The sequence below is a fragment of the Salminus brasiliensis genome, chromosome 5 (assembly GCF_030463535.1).
Source record: "Salminus brasiliensis chromosome 5, fSalBra1.hap2, whole genome shotgun sequence".
Lineage (NCBI taxonomy): Eukaryota > Metazoa > Chordata > Actinopteri > Characiformes > Bryconidae > Salminus > Salminus brasiliensis.
The window spans coordinates 45337751-45356815 of NC_132882.1; the positions used below are offsets into that span (position 1 = coordinate 45337751).

A 19065-nucleotide genomic window follows, 5' to 3' on the forward strand; every position below is an offset into this window, starting at 1 on the left:
AGAGCTCATTTACATGTATCACTTTTAAAGGCACAGTAGATGAGTAATTAAGGATTTCCTAACTTGATGAGATGTTTGGAGATAGGATTTGATCCCTCGATTTACATCAGATGTTTTGGGACACCTTGTTTTGGGATTCCATATGGTTGTGATGTCACAACCCTGAACATATTTACATAGGGCTGACTATCAGCCTTTCAGCCTACAGCAGTTTAGCCCCGCCCATTCAGGGTGAAGTTATAGAGAGTGTTGCCACTTCCCATATTTGCCTGGACTGCTTTTTGAATCAGAGCAGACTTAATTTACATACTGTATACCAGTCTTAAAGGTACAGTAACACAATAAGCTACCTGATTAATTAAAAAAGAGATAAACAGAGGTTGGAAAATGCTCATTTAAACATGAATTATGGTTGTTTTTGGGGCAGAAACCCAAACAAATACTGGAAGTGGACTTTTGGGGGAAAGGTAAAATACAAGAAAAGCCATATTGATCCTTTAAACTTGTTTATTAGGTAGTTTTGCAAGCAGTAGCCTTTGTGTAAATAATGAACGTAATGCCTTAAGCTGCAGGCCGATAGCGAGTTAGCAACATGCCATGCTGAGCTTAGCTCAAGCCGATTGGCGTCCGACTATGGCGTGTGTAAATGACACTGGAGCTTAAACCTGTGCAACCTAAAACGGATTAGAATTAGAATAAAAGATCCAAGCTCTTCTCACAGTTAGATGGTTCATAGTCACTTCCGTAACGGGAACGTTTATAGTAGTAAGTGTGTGTCTTTGCGTGAGTGGGTGTGTGTTTTGTTTCAGAAATAGTGAATAAGTGTTCCAGAAACTTGCTTTACCCTCCATCTGTGCCCGACAGACCACAGTTATGTAATATAGTTCACCCTCTCTCTTCCAGGCGTCCCTCTCAGTGGCTGTCTCCTGGTATAACGGTTCTGACCCGCATGACCGGAGCAGGTCCCGCCTTCCTACCTGACAAGATCGAGCCTGGAAGGAGGGAAGAGAAGGAGAAAGACAGAAATGAAGGAAGCAAAGACAATGAAGATCAGCCTAAACCACTTAGGTATGACTGTAGTGGATCTCACTCAGTGTAGATCACAATACCTACATTTAGAGTGTTATTATTATTCACCCTAATGAGAGACTGTAGCTCCTCCTCCTCAGTGTATATCACAATACCTACATTTAGAGCGTTATTATTATTCACCCTAATGAGAGACTGTAGCTCCTCCTCCTCAGTGTATATCACAATACCTACATTTAGAGCGTTATTAATTATTATTCACCCTAATGAGAGACTGTAGCTCCGCCTCCTCAGTGTATATCACAATACCTACATTTAGAGCGGTATTAATTATTATTCACTCTAATTAGAGACTGTAGCTCCTCCTCCTCAGTGTATATCACAATATCTACATTTAGAGCGTTATTAATATTCACCCTAATGAGAGACTGTAGCTCCTCCTCCTCAGTGTATATCACAATACCTACATTTAGAGCGTTATTAATTATTATTCACTCTAATGAGAGACTGTAGCTCCTCCTCCTCAGTGTATATCACAATACCTACATTTAGAGCGTTATTAATTATTATTCACTCTAATGAGAGACTGTAGCTCCTCCTCCTCAGTGTATATCACAATATCTACATTTAGAGTGGCCGGAGAATGGATAGCTTAGACCGTTTTGACCTTTTTCAATTTAGCGTGACTCTTCCCGCAGGGCCGTCCGAACCCTGTGCGACTATGCCGGCACGGGAGCGGAGCTGAGCTTCAGAAAGGGGGAGGAGCTCATCATACTGGGCGGTGTTGACCAAGACTGGATTCGCTGTCGCCAGGGGGACAAGGAGGGCCTCGTTCCTATCGGTTACGCCTCGCTGATTGCGTGACTCAGAGGATCCTGATCGGACGGCGGCGGCGGCGGCGGCGAGCCGAGCGATGCGCCGGGTCGCGAGTGTGTGTTGAGTGTAGTGATTTAGAAACTGCGTCAAGTGTTCTCACCTCCGTTGCCTGGTTTGTGACGTCACAAATAATCTGTTTGTTTGTTTGTTTGTTTTTCTCGTTTCTTTTCTCGACTCTGAGCATTTAGTCACACACATACATACACATATATATATACATGTTACTGTATAAAATATGCATATACATAAATACATATATATATATATAAAATTAGATTCATATTATAAAAAAGACAAAAGAAATTTGACCAGGATAGATAGACAGATAGACAAATGAGACGTGAAGCTGAATAGTCAGTGTGTAGTGACTCCGTCCACGATAAGTAGACTTCATCTTGTATTGCATTATGAAATATCCCACTCATATTATACAGCTTAGCCCAAATTTCCAGCTTGCGGATGATGGATTATAAAGGAAAGCGTATTGTATTGGCGCTACTTTTGGGGTTTTACTCAATCAGGAATATAGCAGTGAAGAAGCCCCTTGCACTCTATGTCAAAGTAGCATCACCATAACATACTATTATTAAGATGCACATGCAGATACATGTCACATGGGTTAAGCCTAAAGCTCAGTAATTAAGTCCAGTACTGGATTTAATCTGCACTGGAAGCCAGTTTCCGAGACATGGACTCATGGATTTATATTTATTCATATTTTAAAATGCCTGTTGTTAACGCTCCCTCACTACCCCCACCCCACCCCCATCCTCTTTACCTATCCCATTAGACTGACCGTGTAAACCTACTACTATTATCGTTGTTGTTTCTCTCAGTAGTGCCAGTAGAGTATTTTAGTGTGCTAGTGTGCTGACCATCCCTGTTTGTTCTTGATTTTTCTTACAGTGTTAGAAGATCCCGTCACTGTAGGCTTGATATCGATGACTATGCATACACCGTACTGTACTATTCGCAAGACCCGTTGCCGGGGGCAACCGCATACGACGGACTTCATAGGCGTTATTCATTTCGAAACAGTGACCCGTGTGTGAACGTAAAACGTAAGTCGCAAGTCGCATGAGGAAATATCGTATATTGTCAGTTTCGGAAACGAACGACAGCGCGGCATTACATGCATCTGTGAAACCGGCTTTAAAGGAACGCTCCAGAATTTTTCATCCTGACCTCTGTCTGCTGTATCTGTAGAGTACGGTCCATCACCACAGACCCTCATTTCTACACGATTCCCTGAACTCAGTAAAGAGCAGAAACTCACTGACTCTAATCTCACTGATAATAGAAGTCAATGGGCAGATGAGTTAAAGGGGTGGTCCGGTGTGTATCATCCTGCCCTCTATCTGCTGTATCTGTAGAGTACGGTCCATCACCACAGACCCTCATTTCTACACGATTCCCTGAACTCAGTAAAGAGCAGAAACTCACTGACTCTAATCTCACTGATAATAGAAGTCAATGGGCAGATGAGTTAAAGGGGTGGTCCGGTGTGCATCACCCTGCCCTCTATCTGCTGTATCTGTAGAGTACGGTCCATCACCACAGACCCTCATTTCTACACGAAGTCAATGGGCAGATGAGTTAAAGGGGTGGTCCGGTGTGCATCACCCTGACCTCTATCTGCTGAGTACGGTCCATCACCACAGACCCTCATTTCAACACGATTCCCTGAACTCAGTAAAGAGCAGAAACTCACTGACTCTAATCTCACTGATAATAGAAGTCAATGGGCAGATGAGTTAAAGGGGTGGTCCGGTGTGTTTCATCCTGACCTCTATCTGCTGTATGTATTGTGTACGGTGGAAATGGTGGTCTGTGGTAATCGACTGTACCCCACAGAAACAGCTGATGGACGTTAGGATGAAAAATCTTGAAGTCTTCCTTTAAAGGCACGTGTAAAGATGAAGGGACGGTTGCTGTCACAGTGGCTGATGAATTGACTTCCATTGATCGATGGCCATCTGTGCCTGCTCTGGCGAGCTCGTTTAGCATGGATCTCAGCTTCCTCTTACCCTCTCTCTCTCTCTCTCACACACACACACACACACACACACACACACACACACTCCGATACTGTGCCAGTTTACAGCCGCAGAGCCATGGGCGACACACACAGCAGCGAAACCACCGAGCTTTTCCAGCACTTTCTCGCTCAGCCGTGTGTGAATGTGTAATTTAAACCTCCCTCTTTCTTCTTCAGGGTTTTGTTATATAATAGGGGCGTAAAATTGTGCTGATCTGAAGGTTTAAATGTGTCTGATCAAGTCTAATCAACTAGAATAACATTTTAACTATATTATATTAATATATTTAAACATGCCAACCGAATTACTGGATCCTTCTCTGAAGCACTCGGACTGAATTCTGATGAGGCTGGCCCAAACAGCAGTCTGCAGTACATCCTCCAGGGGGCGCTGATGTATTTCAGTGAAAATGATTCGGCGAAAAAAATAATGGAATCGATCAGCCAAGACATGTTTGGGGGCCATATCTGTGCTTCTGTAGTTTAGTGCTGTTGCTGTGATGCTAGTCATGCTAATATTGCTAACAAACAAACAGTTGACTTCAGTAGTCACCCAAAAGTTTATATATATATATATATATATATATATATATATAATTTGAATTTTAATTATGTATACACACGTTTTTCTTAACCAGTTCAAACCAGTTCATCCAGTGTCCAATAAGGCGGCTTGTTAGTGTGGTTTAGGCCTCAGATGCTACATTGTTGGCCACATGGTGAAGTTTTGCTAACGTTCATACTCCCGTTGTACTGCTCCAAAACCACGTCCGCAAATTCTCAACATAGCGCATATTTATGAACGAAATGTTGTGAATGTTTATTTCTGTTGCATGCTAGCTGCATTAGCCGTGTAGCTCCAGAGCTAAACTAAAGCAGTAGCATTGGAGGGCAAACACATCTTGGCTGATCCTCTACACAGGGGGTTTAGTGGAAGACTGTACGTTTTATTTTTTCGCCAAAGCATTCCAGCAGTGCTGGCGCAAATGAACTGAAATCAGCTGCGGACGTTTTTCTAAAGTTCTTTCTAATCAAGTTTTAGACCCGTAGCTCGAGCGTTTTTCTGATAAATGTTGCTGTACCTACATATTTGAGATGATCCTCGTCCTGCCTTGTTTGCACTGAGCTTTTATTAACATCTGATCATTTAAGGAGCTCTATGCCGATGATCTTCGGAGGTGCTCTTTAAGCTTCAGCCGTTGTTCTCTGAGGCAAAGCAACATGAACGCCTAAAGTAAAATTAAAAATGATAAATCTGACATTATGAAGCTGTTATTGACTCATTGTAAACATGTTTGATATGATTAGCAATAACAGTTGTATCTAAAGGCCTTAGAGGCCTGACGAGGATGAAGCTTTTATAAAGTTTTGAGGCCTAAAAAGGATGAAGCGAACACTGGGCCTAAATCGAGAAACAATTAGTAGTCCGTAGATTTATTGAATTATTTCCAAACAACAGAATCAGATTTACCTTAAGTCTGACCTTAAAATAGGTCAGATTTACCCCCCCGTTATATAATCCTCTCAGCGGACATTCTGTTTTTGTTCTGGGAAGAATTTCTTGATGTAATTGTAGAGAAAATGATTCATTTACATTAAAATTCTACACTGGATTTGGTTTCAATGTTTATATCTGTAGGGTGAGGATGTGGCGTTAGACTTTCATTTGAGATAATGAAAATGTGACTCTGTGTTGTGGTAGTGGGACCCGTATCTTCAGATTTTGAGCGTTGTTGTTCCGTTCTTACCTCAAAGGGGAAAACTGCAATGATGTGTGGACCATTACAGGGATTTCTGCAAATGCTGGTGTTCATTTTCCTTACGTTTATTTCTTTTCCGTTTGTTCATTGATATGCATTTACCCTTGTGAAATGAAGCCTTGGTTTGGTGGAAAAAAAACCCTGAAAACAGGAATATTAGTTGCGTAACAGTAGTGTTGGTATTGTTTTCATAGATGTTGATTTGGCTGCTCTATCTATTCCTTTCTTGTCTATCTCTCTATCGTTCTATCTATCTATCTGTCCTCTATCTATCTGCTGTTGTGTTAGTGTGTATGGGTGGGTGTGTGTGTGTGTGTGCGAGCGCGTGTGTGTATGCCTTTGCGTGGCAGTGGGTTGCGTAGCTCTGTGTGATTTAGCCCGCCGCTAGTAGCACACTTTAAACGCATATATAGTAGCCTGTACTCCGTTCCTGCAGTGTCAATCTACAGTCAGTCGGTTCCTTGCATGTGGGTGTTTGTAAATATACCCAATAAACTATTCAAATGAACACACCCGTCTGAAAGCCTGCTCAGTTTGTTTGTGGAGTCGGTTTTTGGGTCACGTCCCTCTTTATTCTACAAGCTACAAAGCTATTGTTGTGGTTCTGGAAGCTAATTCTTCACAATTTAGCATGGTGCTAACGAAATGTGTTCAGTAGCCTTTAATAGCTATCGAAATTCAAATAGAATCAAAATTAGTGCAGCATCGCTACGCCTAAATGTTGTCTGTACTTTTGTACAATTAAAACTTGGAGATTTTAACATTAACATAGTTAAGTAGTAAGCCAAAATAGCTAGCATGGTGCTAACTGCACGGCGAAATCCTCATACATACTCGACAAAATCTCCTCAGAGTGTATGAATGTGTTCGGTAGTCTTTAATAGCTATAAGAATCAAAATTAGTGCTGCATCGCTACGCCTAAATGTTTACCTGTACTTTTGTCCAATTTAAAATATTAGCTAAAAGGTTTACATAGTTAAGTAGTAAGCCTAAAAAGCTAGCATGGTGCTAACTGTCTGCCGAAACTGTCTGCTTTAATAGCTATAAGAATCACAATTAGTGCAGCATCGCTATGCCTAAATGTTGTCTCTAATTTTGTCCAATTTAAAATTGGAGATTTTAACATTAACATAGTTAAATAGGAAGCCTAGATAGCTAGCATGGTGCTAACTGCACGCCGAAATCCTCACAAAATCTCCTCAGAGTGTGGATATGATATATTTTTATAAGAGCTACATGAACCAAAATTAGCTATACACATGGACTGAAATTAGTGCAGCTACAGACAGTAGCAACATCGCTAAGCCTAAATGTAGCCTTTAATAGCTATAAGAATCAAAATTAGTGCTGCATTGGTTTACATAAGTAAGTGGTATACCTAAATAGCTAGCATTGTGCTAACTGCACATGAAAATCCTCACAAAATCTCCTCAGAGTGTGGATATATGTTATATTTTTATAAGAGCTACATAAACCAAAATTAGTTTTCACAGCTACAGACAGTAGCAACATCGCTACGGCTAAATGTTTCCTGTACTTTTGTCTATTTAAAATGGGAGATTTTAACATTAACATAGTTAAATAGGAAGCCTAAATAGCTAGCATGGTGCTAACTGCACGCCAAAATCCTCTCAAAATCTCCTCAGAGTGTGTGGATGTGTTCAGTAGTCTTTAATAGCTATGAGAATCAGAATTAGCGCAGCATCGCTACGTACCGCTACAGAAAGTAGCAACATCGCTTCACTTAAATGTTGAATTTAAAATTGGAGATAAAAGATTAACATAGTAAAATAGCAAGCCTAGATAGCTAGCATGGTGCTAACAGCACGCCAAATCCTCACAAAATCTCCTCAGAGTGTGGATATATGTTATATTTTTATAATAGCTACAATATTCAAAATTAGCTATACACATGGACTGAAATTAGTTTGCGCAGCTTCGGAAAGTAGCGAAATAATAATAAATTAGCGCTTCAATTAAATCATAATTAATTGAATTAAATCATAATTACACAGTGATTTTCACTCTTTATTCCACACAGTAAAAGCCCTTAATATGACAGAAGGGCAACAGTGTCCCTTTTATGAAAATGTACATATTAATATTAACAACGTTCAACAATTATCAGCCACGGGAACTCATCTGGAGCTGCGATTGGTTAAGAGCTCACAATAGGGCTCACAACTAATTGCACACAGCTAATTAGCAAATTTCCCAACAGCACAATTATAAGCAATATGTTGTGCAACTCACATATAGTTTATATATGGTATATTAAATTACCACAGACCCTCATTTCAGCACGTTTCCCTGAACTCAGCAGAAACTCACTGATAATAGAAGTCAGTGGGCAGATGAGTTAAAGGGGTGGTCCGGTGTGTATCACCCTGCCCTCTATCTGCTGTATCTGTAGAGTACGGTCCATCACCACAGACCCAGTTTAGAGTCTGTGTGTTTCGGCTCTTTTCTAAGTCCAGGGAAACGTGTTGAAGCATGACTTAACAACCGAGGACGTGTAGATCAGTTCCAGCAGACGGTCAGCGGGTCAACACTCCTGTCCTGCAGGTAGACCCCGGGTGAGAGACTGAGGGAGTAGGGAGTGGAGGAGGGATAGACAGAGGAATGGAGGAGAGTCATATCATCAGCATTATAAAAACACACCTGCCGCCGGTCGCAGTCCAGGTACAGGCCGATCCTCCGCGGCTTCACGGTCAGCTCCTTCTCGACCTCTGTGCCGTTCTCTTTAATGCAGTAGCCCTGGTTGTGCTTCAGCTGGAGCCTGATGTCTTTGTTTGTGTTGCTTATGCACCCTTCGTCCACGCCCATGCTCCAGTCTCTCTTCTCCCCCACATCCACCTCCCAGTAATGCTGTCCCGACTGGAAGGTCTTGTGGGTCCGGGCCAGTGGTCTGTAGTCTTTCTGCCGGTGGAAAAGCCCCTTCTTGCCCGTGCGGGTCACACTGCGGCCATCAGAAGAAACCCTGAGGTATGGGTCATGGCAGTCAGATATGACGTTGCGGTCGGGTACTGTGGAGGAAGCAGAGCCAAAGATCTCTCTATAGTCAGACTGTAAAAGTACAAATCCTGTAATTCATACTGGATTAAAACCACTCCACTGTTATTACTGTCAACTGTAAATCTACTCACTGTGAATACATACTGGATTAAAATCACTGCTCATTCATTACCGGTAGACTGTAAAAACTACACATACTGTAGATTCATACTGGATTATAATCATTCCACAAGTATTACTGTCAACAGCAAAACTGTGAATTCATACTGGATTAAAGCAACTTCACAATTAGTAAACTGTACAACTACTCACTGTGAATACATACTGGAATAAAATCACTGCTTATTCATTACTGGTAGACTGTAAAAACTATACATGCTATAGATTCATACTGGATTTAAACCACTTCACAGTTCAAAACTATTAATCTGAACTACCCACTGTGAATACATACTGGATAAAAATCACTGCTCATTAATTACTGATAGAGTGTAAAAACTATACATGCTGTAGATTCATACTGGATTAAAGCCACTCCACAGTTAGTAAACTGTACAACTATTCATGATGAATACATACTGATTAAAATCACTGCTCATTCTGTACTGGTAGACTGTAAAAACTACACATGCTGTAGATTCATACTGGATTACAAACATTCCACTGTTATTACTGTCAGACTACAAATTACACATGTAGATTCATACTGGAATCAAATCTGTATGCAATAATTAGACTGTAAAAACTACACCTACTGTAAATTCATACCGGATTAATCTAATATTTTACCTGGTTTTATAGACCCAAGCATCTCCTTCCACACAAAAAACTGCAGGTGGGTCTCATAGGGTCCGAGGAACAGGGAGTCGGGCATGACGCTGAGGCCTTTCAGACTGGACTTAAACCTGCAGTGGAGATTAGGCTTTAGCACTGCAGTCCTGAACACAGTATTAAGTTTATTGAGGTAATCTCGTGCAATGCTCACTCTGGGGACTCCGCATCAGTTTCCCTCTTCCCTTCAACTAAATCCAGCCCGTTCTCGATCCACCACTGCAAACGAGACAGATGTGGACATAGAGATGTTCATGTGTTAAAGAGACAGGGTGGGAAAAATCCAATGACCCTGAATGACCCCTGACCCTAGATTCAGTCAATCAGCCAAGACGAGTTTGGTATCTGACCTGTGCTTCTTTAGTTTACAACAGGAGATGCTAGGCTAACGTTGCTAACAAACACTGGACCTAGACTGTCACCAATCACATCTCCGTTAATACACACCTAAAATATGAAGGCACCAATGGGTGCATGTTAAGCGGTTCATAGTTTGTGTTTGTTAGCAGTGTTAGCCTAGCATCTCCAGACACCAAACTTGACCTGTCCGTAAATCTGACCAAGGCCAAACCTGCAGAAACCCATCGGGCCGATCTGTCTCCAGGACGGAATGCAGAATAGCCTCCTCCTCTCTTCCCTTGTTCAGTTTCTCCTCTATCTCATTTCTGTTCTTTCGCATCATCTCCACCACGGCCTTCTCCTCCTTCTCCAGCAGCGCCTTCACCTTCCGCTCCCTCTCTCGGAGGAATTGGTGCATCTCCTCAAACTGAGCTGAGATCTGAGCCGAAAGCTGCTTAGATTTCTCCTAAAAACAAAACAAAAAAACAAACAGACACTGAGTACTGAGAGCGCCCTCTTGTGGACAAGCATGCTTAAGCACGCCATGCTGATGGCAGTCTCACCTCAGTCGTGGTGATCTCAGCCGTCTGCTTCTTTATCAGCTCCTCCAGCTCTTTGTTCTCCTTCGTCATGAAGCTCAGCGGTTCTCTCAGCATCTCCTGTCAAACACAGAGAGAACGTACCACCGCAAGACCTTAGACCTTAGACCATGGACACCACAAGACCTCTGAAAGCGTCCCGTGGTGTCCCCTGGTATCCTCCATGAGCTTCAATGAGCCTGACGCCAGTTTACCGTAGGTGCTGACCACTACACACCGGGAGGAACACCCCCCAAGACCTGAAGCCTGATGTTCTGGAGATGTTCTGACCCACCCAGTCATCTGACCCAGCTGCCTAACACACCCACCCAGTCTCATCTACTCGTCTAGTGCTGCCACTGACCTTCTTGGGTCCTGCTGCCTCGTCCACTGGTTTGAACTTGTGGCCTTGGTGGGTATCACCGTCCCTGCAGATCAGGCACACTAACTGCTGGTCCGTCTCGCAGAACAGTTTCAGTCTTTCCTTGTGTTCCGTACACACCAGCTTCTCCGGCTCCGGCACCGGCCCGGCTCTGGCCCCGTCCGGCGTGCCAGCAGCCGCGCCCCTGTCTCTGAGTGCCTGCTGCTCCGACAGATGCTCCCTGACAGCGTCCACCATGTTCCTGAGCACCCTGTTGGACCGCAGATCCCACATGGTGTAGGGCCGACGGCATTCCGGGCACAGCCTGAGGCCCCGGCTGCTCTGGGAGTGATTACTGATGCACTGCCTGCAGAAAGTGTGGTCACACAGCAGGCTGACCGGGTCCACGAAGTCTCCCAGGCACACGGAGCACTGGATCTGCTTGGAGAGGCGAGAATCCATGGTAGCTGCTGCTCGGTTTGAAGTGGCGGGTGTCTCAGCTGCCTCTCGCCGAGGGTCCCAGGGAGTGCATACGAGTGAAACCACTCGGAACCACTCTAGCCATTCACTGGCAGCAACAACGCATTCAGAATCTCACTAGTCCTAACAACAGCTGCTGTCCCGCAGCAAATGTCCACAACGCGAGGTGGGGGTTTTCTGGGCTAGTCACACCCCTGCCCTCACACATGCCCTCACTCCCTCAGTACTCTATTTTTAACCCTTTAACCATGTGGTTCGAGATGCTGACAAACATTCCCTGCAGCAACTGCAGGACAGCGCTCAGGTTACTGCACAACTGGGTTCAACAAACAGGGCTACAGTTAGCGCCATGTTAGCATTAGCTGCTGTAAAGTGGCAGGCAAGCAAACAGTGCTTGGAAACTGGAAATCCACAAGTAAAAGCCTCCCATGCTTACTGTCCACCAGCACTAGCCTGACCATGTCTGGGGGGTTCAAAAAAGAGGACACTGGGGACATTCGACATCCCGAACTACTAAGAGGACATGTGCGGGAAAAGGAGGACGTATGGCAACGCCACACACGCGATTCGCCGAAAATGCTACAAATCAGCTCTGACCTTTGCTCTGTAAATGAAGGACATGGACAGGTGACTGGATTGTCACATGCAAATAAAGTGAGTCAGCGCTCCAGCCTAACTTTCTGTTGTCCCCTCGCTCTATTATTAGCCTAGCCGTTATCCTCAGCTGGATCAGTCCCACGCACTGCAGCACTGGACCAACAGGCCGCACACAGACGCAGCGCAGAAGGTTTTATTTGAGGTCATTTTCTTAATAAATTCAAATTAAATCTACAGTCAGCTCCACCGGGCTGGGCAGTCCCACCAATAAGACCACATTACACCAATAACTCAGAGAGAACATAGGGCCGCCTATGTCCTCTGATGGTGTCCTGTGGTATCTGGTATCCTTTAAGTCCTGTAAGTTGTGAGGTGAGGCCTTTATGAGCATCAGTGTCCTTCCTTGGAGCACTTTTGGTGGGTACTGACCACTGGGAACACCCCACAAGACCTTAAAGACCTTAAAGAAATTCTGAGGAGGTACTGGCACTGTGCTCTGAGGATCGCTGGTTCGAATCCTGCTGCTTGCCATCAGCAGCCAGAGCCTGAAAGAGCACAATTAGCCTTGCTCTCTTTGGGTGGGTACAGTGAAGTCACTGCTCTACAGGACATCCACCTCAGATCCTGTATAATTCATAGTGGATACAGAATAATTCATAGCAGAGACTGAATCATTCACAGTGGATACTCAATAACCCATTGTTGATACTAAATAATCCATACTGCATACAGAATAATTCATACTGGATACTAAATAATTCATAGTGGAGAAAGAATAATTCATAGTGGATACAGAATAATTAATTGTTGAAACGAAATAACTCATAGTGGATACTGAATAATCCATTGTTGATATGAAATAATTCATAGTGGATAAAGAATAATTCATAGTGGATACTGAATAATCCATTGTTGATACGAAATAATTCATAGTGGATACAGAATAATTCATAGTGGATACAGAATAATTCATAGTGGATACTGAAAATATTTATAGCACTAAAAACAGCACATGCCACAAACTGAACCTGCATTTATTAAAGTCAAAATCACCTCATTTTACAAAAGACAGAAATGTAAAATATACACACAGTCACTTATATTATACAGTACCATTCAAAAGTTTGGACACACCTGGTTAGATGTGCTAATTGTCACCATATTTCATATTTTTGTTCGGGAAAAAAAAAAAGAAAAGAAAAGAGGGCACTGGGACACATGGGTAGCCTCTGTAGTTAAGATGCTGTGCCTGGGGAGGGGGGTTGCAAGTAGGCCTAAGTCACGATCATACATCTTAGGCCTACTACTTAAAACCCCCCAGCTGTCCCCTGTGCCCTCTTTATTAATAACAAAAATATGGTCACCCTAGCATCTGACTGGTACTGTATACATGCTCAGAATGATGTTCCAGTACTATAAATAATACACACAAAAATAACGGACATACAAAACTATAGTTTATTATTGTATTATTTTAATAATCGTTTGTAATATAATAAATAGTTTGTAATACTGAAACCCACATCATATAAGTTATGACTGTTTATAAAAGAACAAAACTGTTAATAGAGGAAGTGGTTCTACACCTCTGTACAAACTAGAGAACACCAGTGCTACTGCCACCGCAGCCGAACAGAGACACCGGAGGCCGAAACGAACAGGGCGTTTATTGAGACGCTAACAGAAATATTAAAACATTCAATAAAAATAGGTCTCAATCAGGTCCTCTGCAGATTAGCTGGAAGCGTAGTTTGTGTGCGGAGCTGAGAATGAAAATCAAGTGCCTAAACAGCTTCTCTAAACAGGTTAACAAGCGCTTGAGCTGATCAGGCAAAAGCCCAAAAGAATTCCCGAAGAGGAGCACTTTTATAAAGAGGAACATTCCCACGGATAAAAAAGCAGCATAGAGACGATAAAACCAGCAGCTTATTGCTTTGATATACTAGGCACATCTCACATGAAATGATGGCACTGGCACTAATGTGCAGTCACTGGCAAGACAACTTCGAAATGATGCATTTACATAATATAAGACCAGTCTGAAATATTAACCCATTATGTACATTCTGTACCTGTGAACCATGTTTACTGTGTTTTCCACGTCCTGGGTACAGTCGGACTCACTAAACAACAGTGTGTGTATACGGTGTAAAGGACTCCATGCTGTTTCAGTTATATGATCTGAGTCTGGACAGAAGTGCATATTAGAGTGAGAAATGAGTGAGAAATGCAATGGAAGAGTCAGTCTTTCGAGCAGCAGTCATTTTCTCTTCTGGTTGATTTGATGTCCGTCCATTCCTCTCAAAGAAGTACAGATGTGGTCAGCTTCAGTCAGTGTGTTTACTCTGGCTACCTGTTTTTCCCAGCAAGCATTCCATCCAGCAGGGGGCTCTGTACTTAAAACACAAGTTTAAAGACATTAATATCCAGTATGAAGCTCTAATAACATTAATATCCAGCATGAAGCTCTAATAACATTAATATCCAGTATGAAGTTCTAACAACATTAATATCCAGTATGAAGCTCTAACAACATTAATATCCAGTATGAAGTTCTAACAACATTAATATCCAGTATGAAGTTCTAACAACATTAATATCCAGTATGAAGTTCTAACAACATTAATATCAGTATGAAGCTCTAATTAAAATCACAGTTGATTCAGTGATTATTCTCCTATATTTGTGTCTCACCTGCGCAATGCCTACGAAAGTGCACCACGCGTTAGGTCTTTGGTCTGGGAGGGGCATTGTCTGCCTCTTCATCATGCCTGTGGGACAGTTACCACGATCACCGCCACGACCAGCCTTGGACGTGGGTGCGTGGGCGGGGCTTCGTATCCCTTACAGGACGTGGCTGGCGGAGGCTTCCTGGTGAACCTTGTTGTATAAAACCCTCAGCTGGCTCACATCACGGCCCACCGAGGAGTCGCAGCCGTAGTACTTCTGACCAACACACGAGAGACACCACGGTACCGGTCAGCATCTCACCGAGGTCCCAGACATTCATTCAGCTGTTAAACATGGTGGTGGTAGCATCATGCGTCTGGTGCTGTTCTGCTAAACTGCTGTGGGTTGAAAGAGTGGGGCTGTGGGCTGAACTGATGTAGGATGAATTGCTTTGGGTCGAATGGGCGGGGCTACACCACTGTAGGTTGGGTGGCTGGGGCTTCGGTAATACAGACTGAAGACTGATGCTAAACTGCTGTAGGCTGAAAGGATGGGACTAAGTTGCAGTAGGTTGAATAGGTGGGGCTAAACTGCTATAGGTTAAATGGGTGGGGCTAGGATGCTGTAGGTTAAATGGGTGGGGCTAAACTGCTGTAGGCTGAATAGGTGGGGCTAAATGTTCCACCAACTGGGTGGTCCAACAGGACGATCCCAAACACACATCCGAGGTGGTGTGGAATGGATGAAGCTGGCTAAGTCCAATTCTGCCCGGAACAGTGGCCACCTCTTATGCCAGCTCCAGACTTAGTAGGAGAACATATAAATTAATGGAAGCAGGACACACACACACACACACACACACACACACACACACACACACTGACCTCTGCGCAGTGGAACACTTTGAGCATGTCTGCGTGAAACGCCTCCAGACTATCGTAGTGGCCTGAGCGGAGATGCTTCTGAACCACCGTGAGGTCCAGGAGCGCTGAGTCTGACCTGGGGTGAATTATACAACACACACACACATTCAGAATAACACACACACACACAGACACATACATCTCCATTAATGCATTTCATGGTTTTTGTTTTGTTGCCAAAGAAAAACAGCATCTCATTATCTCCATCTAGTGGCTAGCTGTGGCACTGCACCCAAACAAACACACCTCTTTCTGGAGCACAGGTTCAGCAGAGGAGCCGTAAGTGTTTGTCCAGATGATCCTGCAGAGATGCAGGAAAAACAGAGAGAGAGGAGAACTGGGTCTCAACACGGTTCTGTTATTTTCCTGGACCTCATGTTAACTCACTCTCGATACCAGAACTGTGACTGTGATACTGAGATCTAGTTTAGTGTCACAGCTAAACTGCTGTAGGCTGAATGGGTGGGGCTAAACTGCTGTAGGCTGAATGGGTGGGGCTAAACTGCTGTAGGCTGAATAGGCGGGGCTAAACTGCTGTAGGCTGAATGGGTGGGGCTAAACTGCTGTAGGTTAAATTGGTGGGGCTAAACTGCTGTAGGCTGAATGGGTGGGGCTAAACTGCTGTAGGCTGAATAGGTGGGGCTAAACTGCTGTAGGCTGAATGGGTGGGGCTAAACTGCTGTAGGTTAAATTGGTGGGGCTAAACTGCTGTAGGCTGAATGGCTGGGGCTAAACTGCTGTAGGCTGAATTGGTGGGGCTAAACTGCTGTAGGCTGAATTGGTGGGGCTAAACTGCTGTAGGCTGAATTGGTGGGGCTAAACTGCTGTAGGTTAAATTGGTGGGGCTAAACTGCTGTAGGCTGAATGGCTGGGGCTAAACTGCTGTAGGCTGAATGGCTGGGGCTAAACTGCTGTAGGCTGAATGGGTGGGGCTAAACAAACTACAGTATTTCATTGTTTGCTACATGTAATAATGAACAAGCCCTGTTGTTCGTACCCTTGCAGCTGACGATTCTGTCCCAGATCTCCTGCAGCGTTCGTTTGAGGGTTCGGCTCCGGCCTCCAGTCTGCTCCTCTTCCTCAGGGCATGACCTCTGATCACTCAGGCACCTGTCTGCAGAACACACACACTGCTGATGCTAAACTGCTGTAGGCTGAAGGGGTGGGGCTAAAATGCTTTAGGCTAAATAGGTGGAACATGGACTGAATGGGCGGGGTTAAACTGCTGTAGACTGAATGGGTGGGACAGACGTAGGAGGTGGGGCTAAACTGCTGTAGGCTAAAAAGGCGGTGCATAGACTGAATGGGCGGGGCTAAACTGCAGTAGACTGAATGGCTGAGGCATAGACTCAACCGGTGGGGCTAAATAGGAGGGGCTAGGCTGCTCTGCTACTGTAGACTTCAATGGGTGAGACAGACTTAACTGCTATAGGCTAAACAGGCGGGGCTGGACCGCTGTAGGATAAATGGGCGGGGCTCTGCTGCTGCTGTTTGCAGTTGGACTACTTTTAAACACTTGCTACAAAGAGCCTGAGCTGAGGTTTGTGAAACAAGGTGACTGTGTCCTCTTTCTGGGCCATGCAGCCACTCGCTCAGGGACCACGTCCAAAGCTGTGACCTACAGAACAGCAAGGAAAGACGAAGGACGCAGAGGAAGAGCGAGAGAGAGAGAGAGTGTGGGAGGACAGAAGGAGGCTGGGGTGGAAAAGGAGGACAGTGTGCTGAGCTCTAACCCCCCCCCCCCCGCCCCCCCCCCCCCCACCACCACCACCACCATCACCATGCCTTCATATCAGGCCGTGGGTAAAACGGGTAGTGCTTTTTTAATGGCCGGTTACTGGAGGTAGGTGTGGAGGATAAACGGTGGATAAAGTCAGGGGTCGAGGCAGAACTTCTGAGCTGACAGCTCAAAATAGGCATTCTGACCTTTTGTGTTACTTCTGACACAACAGGCGTTACAGTTCTCAGTACACAGTCAGTGAGCTCCAGCAGTGAGCACTTCATTAACACTTCATATGTGAGAACAGGCCCTGGTGTGCTGCAGTGTTTGGGCTTCTGACAAAGCTTACAAGCCAAACTTTACTAAATATCACACACACTGCTTGTCTGGTCCCTGTAGAGAAGAAGTTCTGCCAATAGAATAGGACTCAGATCAACATCATGACCCTATCGGCTCCATGCTGCCTAATAATGCCAGGCGTGGGCTAGAGGGGTATAATAAAGCCCCCCAGCATTGAGGAGCTGTGGAGCAGCGGAGGAGCTGTGTTCTCTGGAGTGATGGTGGTGGAGCTCCATCCAGTACTTCTGGATGGGATGAGTTGGGGGGGGTGTGGGTTAGGGGTGATGAGGTGAGGTGGAGATCATCATCCAACATCCTGACCTCAGTAACGCTCTTGTGGCTTAATGCAATCAAATCCTCACAGCAATGCTCTGCTCCAGAATCTAGTAGGCAGCCTTCTTCTCTGGACAGTAGAGACAAAAAGTGTCCCTGTAGTGGACACCCATTAAAACACCCCTCGCACTGTGTAACCAAGGACAAAAAAAACGTGTGTAGTGTAACCCTGGTAATGGGCACAGTGTAACCATGGAAATGGGAAGTTAGTGTAGCATAAGCATGTAAGCGGTACAGCGCAACCATGGTAACGGACGTAGCACAGCCGCAGAAATGGAAGGAAATGTGCGTGTGGTATGATGAAGCGTCGCCATGGAAACAGGCGTAGCGTTAATAACAGAAAGGAGTGCAGTGTAACCATGGGGACGGGTGTAGCACAACCAGGGAAACGAATCTGCTCTGACCAATGATATTTGTTGTGAGGTAACCATGGAAACCGTCAGACTGTAAGCATATGCACTTAGGACAAACACATACACACAACCCCAACAACTACACACACTCCTGGACCTGGCTGGACGGTGTTGCCTTCTGCGTTCCCTCCATCCTCGCTATGAGCGCTCCCTTCCTCCTCCTCTTCCTCCTCCTCCTCCTCCTCTTCCTCCTCCTCCTCTTCCTCCTCCTCCTCCTCGGCCTGCTCCCAGTCTCCCTCTCTCAGCAGCAGCAGAGCCTGTCTCGCCCTCATCTTCTCATAATTCCGCACCAGGAAGACGCCGTGCTTCATCACGAAACTCCTGCAACGAGAAAACGTGCTGAAAAAGGCGGCAGTGGCTCGGCCAGCCCGGCTCACGTTAACCCTTTAAAGCCTGAACCACCCAGAACGTTGGGCTGTTGGGCTCTGAGTGGCTCAGCGGTTTTTAATGCGCTGCTGGTGGGGTTGCGATCCCTCCCTGAGATGGCGCTCCTGACCCTCATCACTTATAAGCTCTGTTGGCCGGCACAGGCGTCTGTCAGCTGGTGCGGTGGAGCTGGGGACCCGGCGCGTTCCTCCGACTGTGCCGGCTCCCCGGCGATGCCACTTCACGTGTATCGAGGAGACGTGTGGTAAAAGTCCTTACCCTCCTGGTGTCGGGAACATTGTTAGTGCTAGGGGGCGCTATGAACGGGTGGGTTAACTGGCAGAAAGAAAATTGTGACTTTAATTTTGTATCATATTTGATTCATTTTTGTTGCGT

The 19065-nt window shown here is 44.8% G+C and overlaps 3 protein-coding genes across 9 annotated transcripts in view; 1 reads left to right on the forward strand and 2 right to left on the reverse strand.

Annotated features, from left to right (window-relative positions):
- The window catches only part of rusc1 (RUN and SH3 domain containing 1), a 28120-nt gene extending 21909 nt beyond the window's left edge, over positions 1-6211 (forward strand). For all 3 annotated transcript variants that reach the window (XM_072680612.1, XM_072680611.1, XM_072680613.1), the window contains 2 exons: positions 904-1068; positions 1728-6211. In XM_072680612.1, the coding sequence (XP_072536713.1) occupies positions 904-1068; positions 1728-1893 (331 nt within the window). In that variant the 3' untranslated portion in view covers positions 1894-6211. The remainder of the gene's footprint in view (positions 1-903; positions 1069-1727) is intronic.
- A 1500-nt stretch (positions 6212-7711) lies between these two features.
- On the reverse strand, positions 7712-11290 carry trim109 (tripartite motif containing 109). The gene is made up of 6 exons (XM_072679085.1): positions 10832-11290; positions 10453-10548; positions 10122-10355; positions 9705-9769; positions 9509-9624; positions 7712-8730 (listed from the first exon to the last, which is right to left on the reverse strand). Exons 1-6 carry the CDS (start codon positions 11288-11290, stop codon positions 8225-8227), a joined length of 1476 nt encoding a protein of 491 aa, XP_072535186.1. The 3' UTR covers positions 7712-8224.
- Positions 11291-12918: 1628 nt separating this feature from the next.
- The window catches only part of LOC140556564 (histone-lysine N-methyltransferase ASH1L-like), a 29498-nt gene continuing 23351 nt past the window's right edge, over positions 12919-19065 (reverse strand). The window contains exons 12-17 of one of the 5 annotated variants that reach the window (XM_072680617.1): positions 18401-18624; positions 16496-16612; positions 15745-15799; positions 15460-15574; positions 14600-14851; positions 12919-14296 (exon numbers count right to left, since the gene is read on the reverse strand). In XM_072680617.1, the coding sequence (XP_072536718.1) occupies positions 14750-14851; positions 15460-15574; positions 15745-15799; positions 16496-16612; positions 18401-18624 (613 nt within the window). In that variant the 3' untranslated portion in view covers positions 12919-14296; positions 14600-14749. Of the gene's footprint in view, positions 14302-14599; positions 14852-15459; positions 15575-15744; positions 15800-16495; positions 16613-18400; positions 18625-19065 lie in introns of those variants that run through there. The other 4 variants (XM_072680616.1, XM_072680618.1, XM_072680619.1 and 1 more) reach the window with 4 other exon arrangements.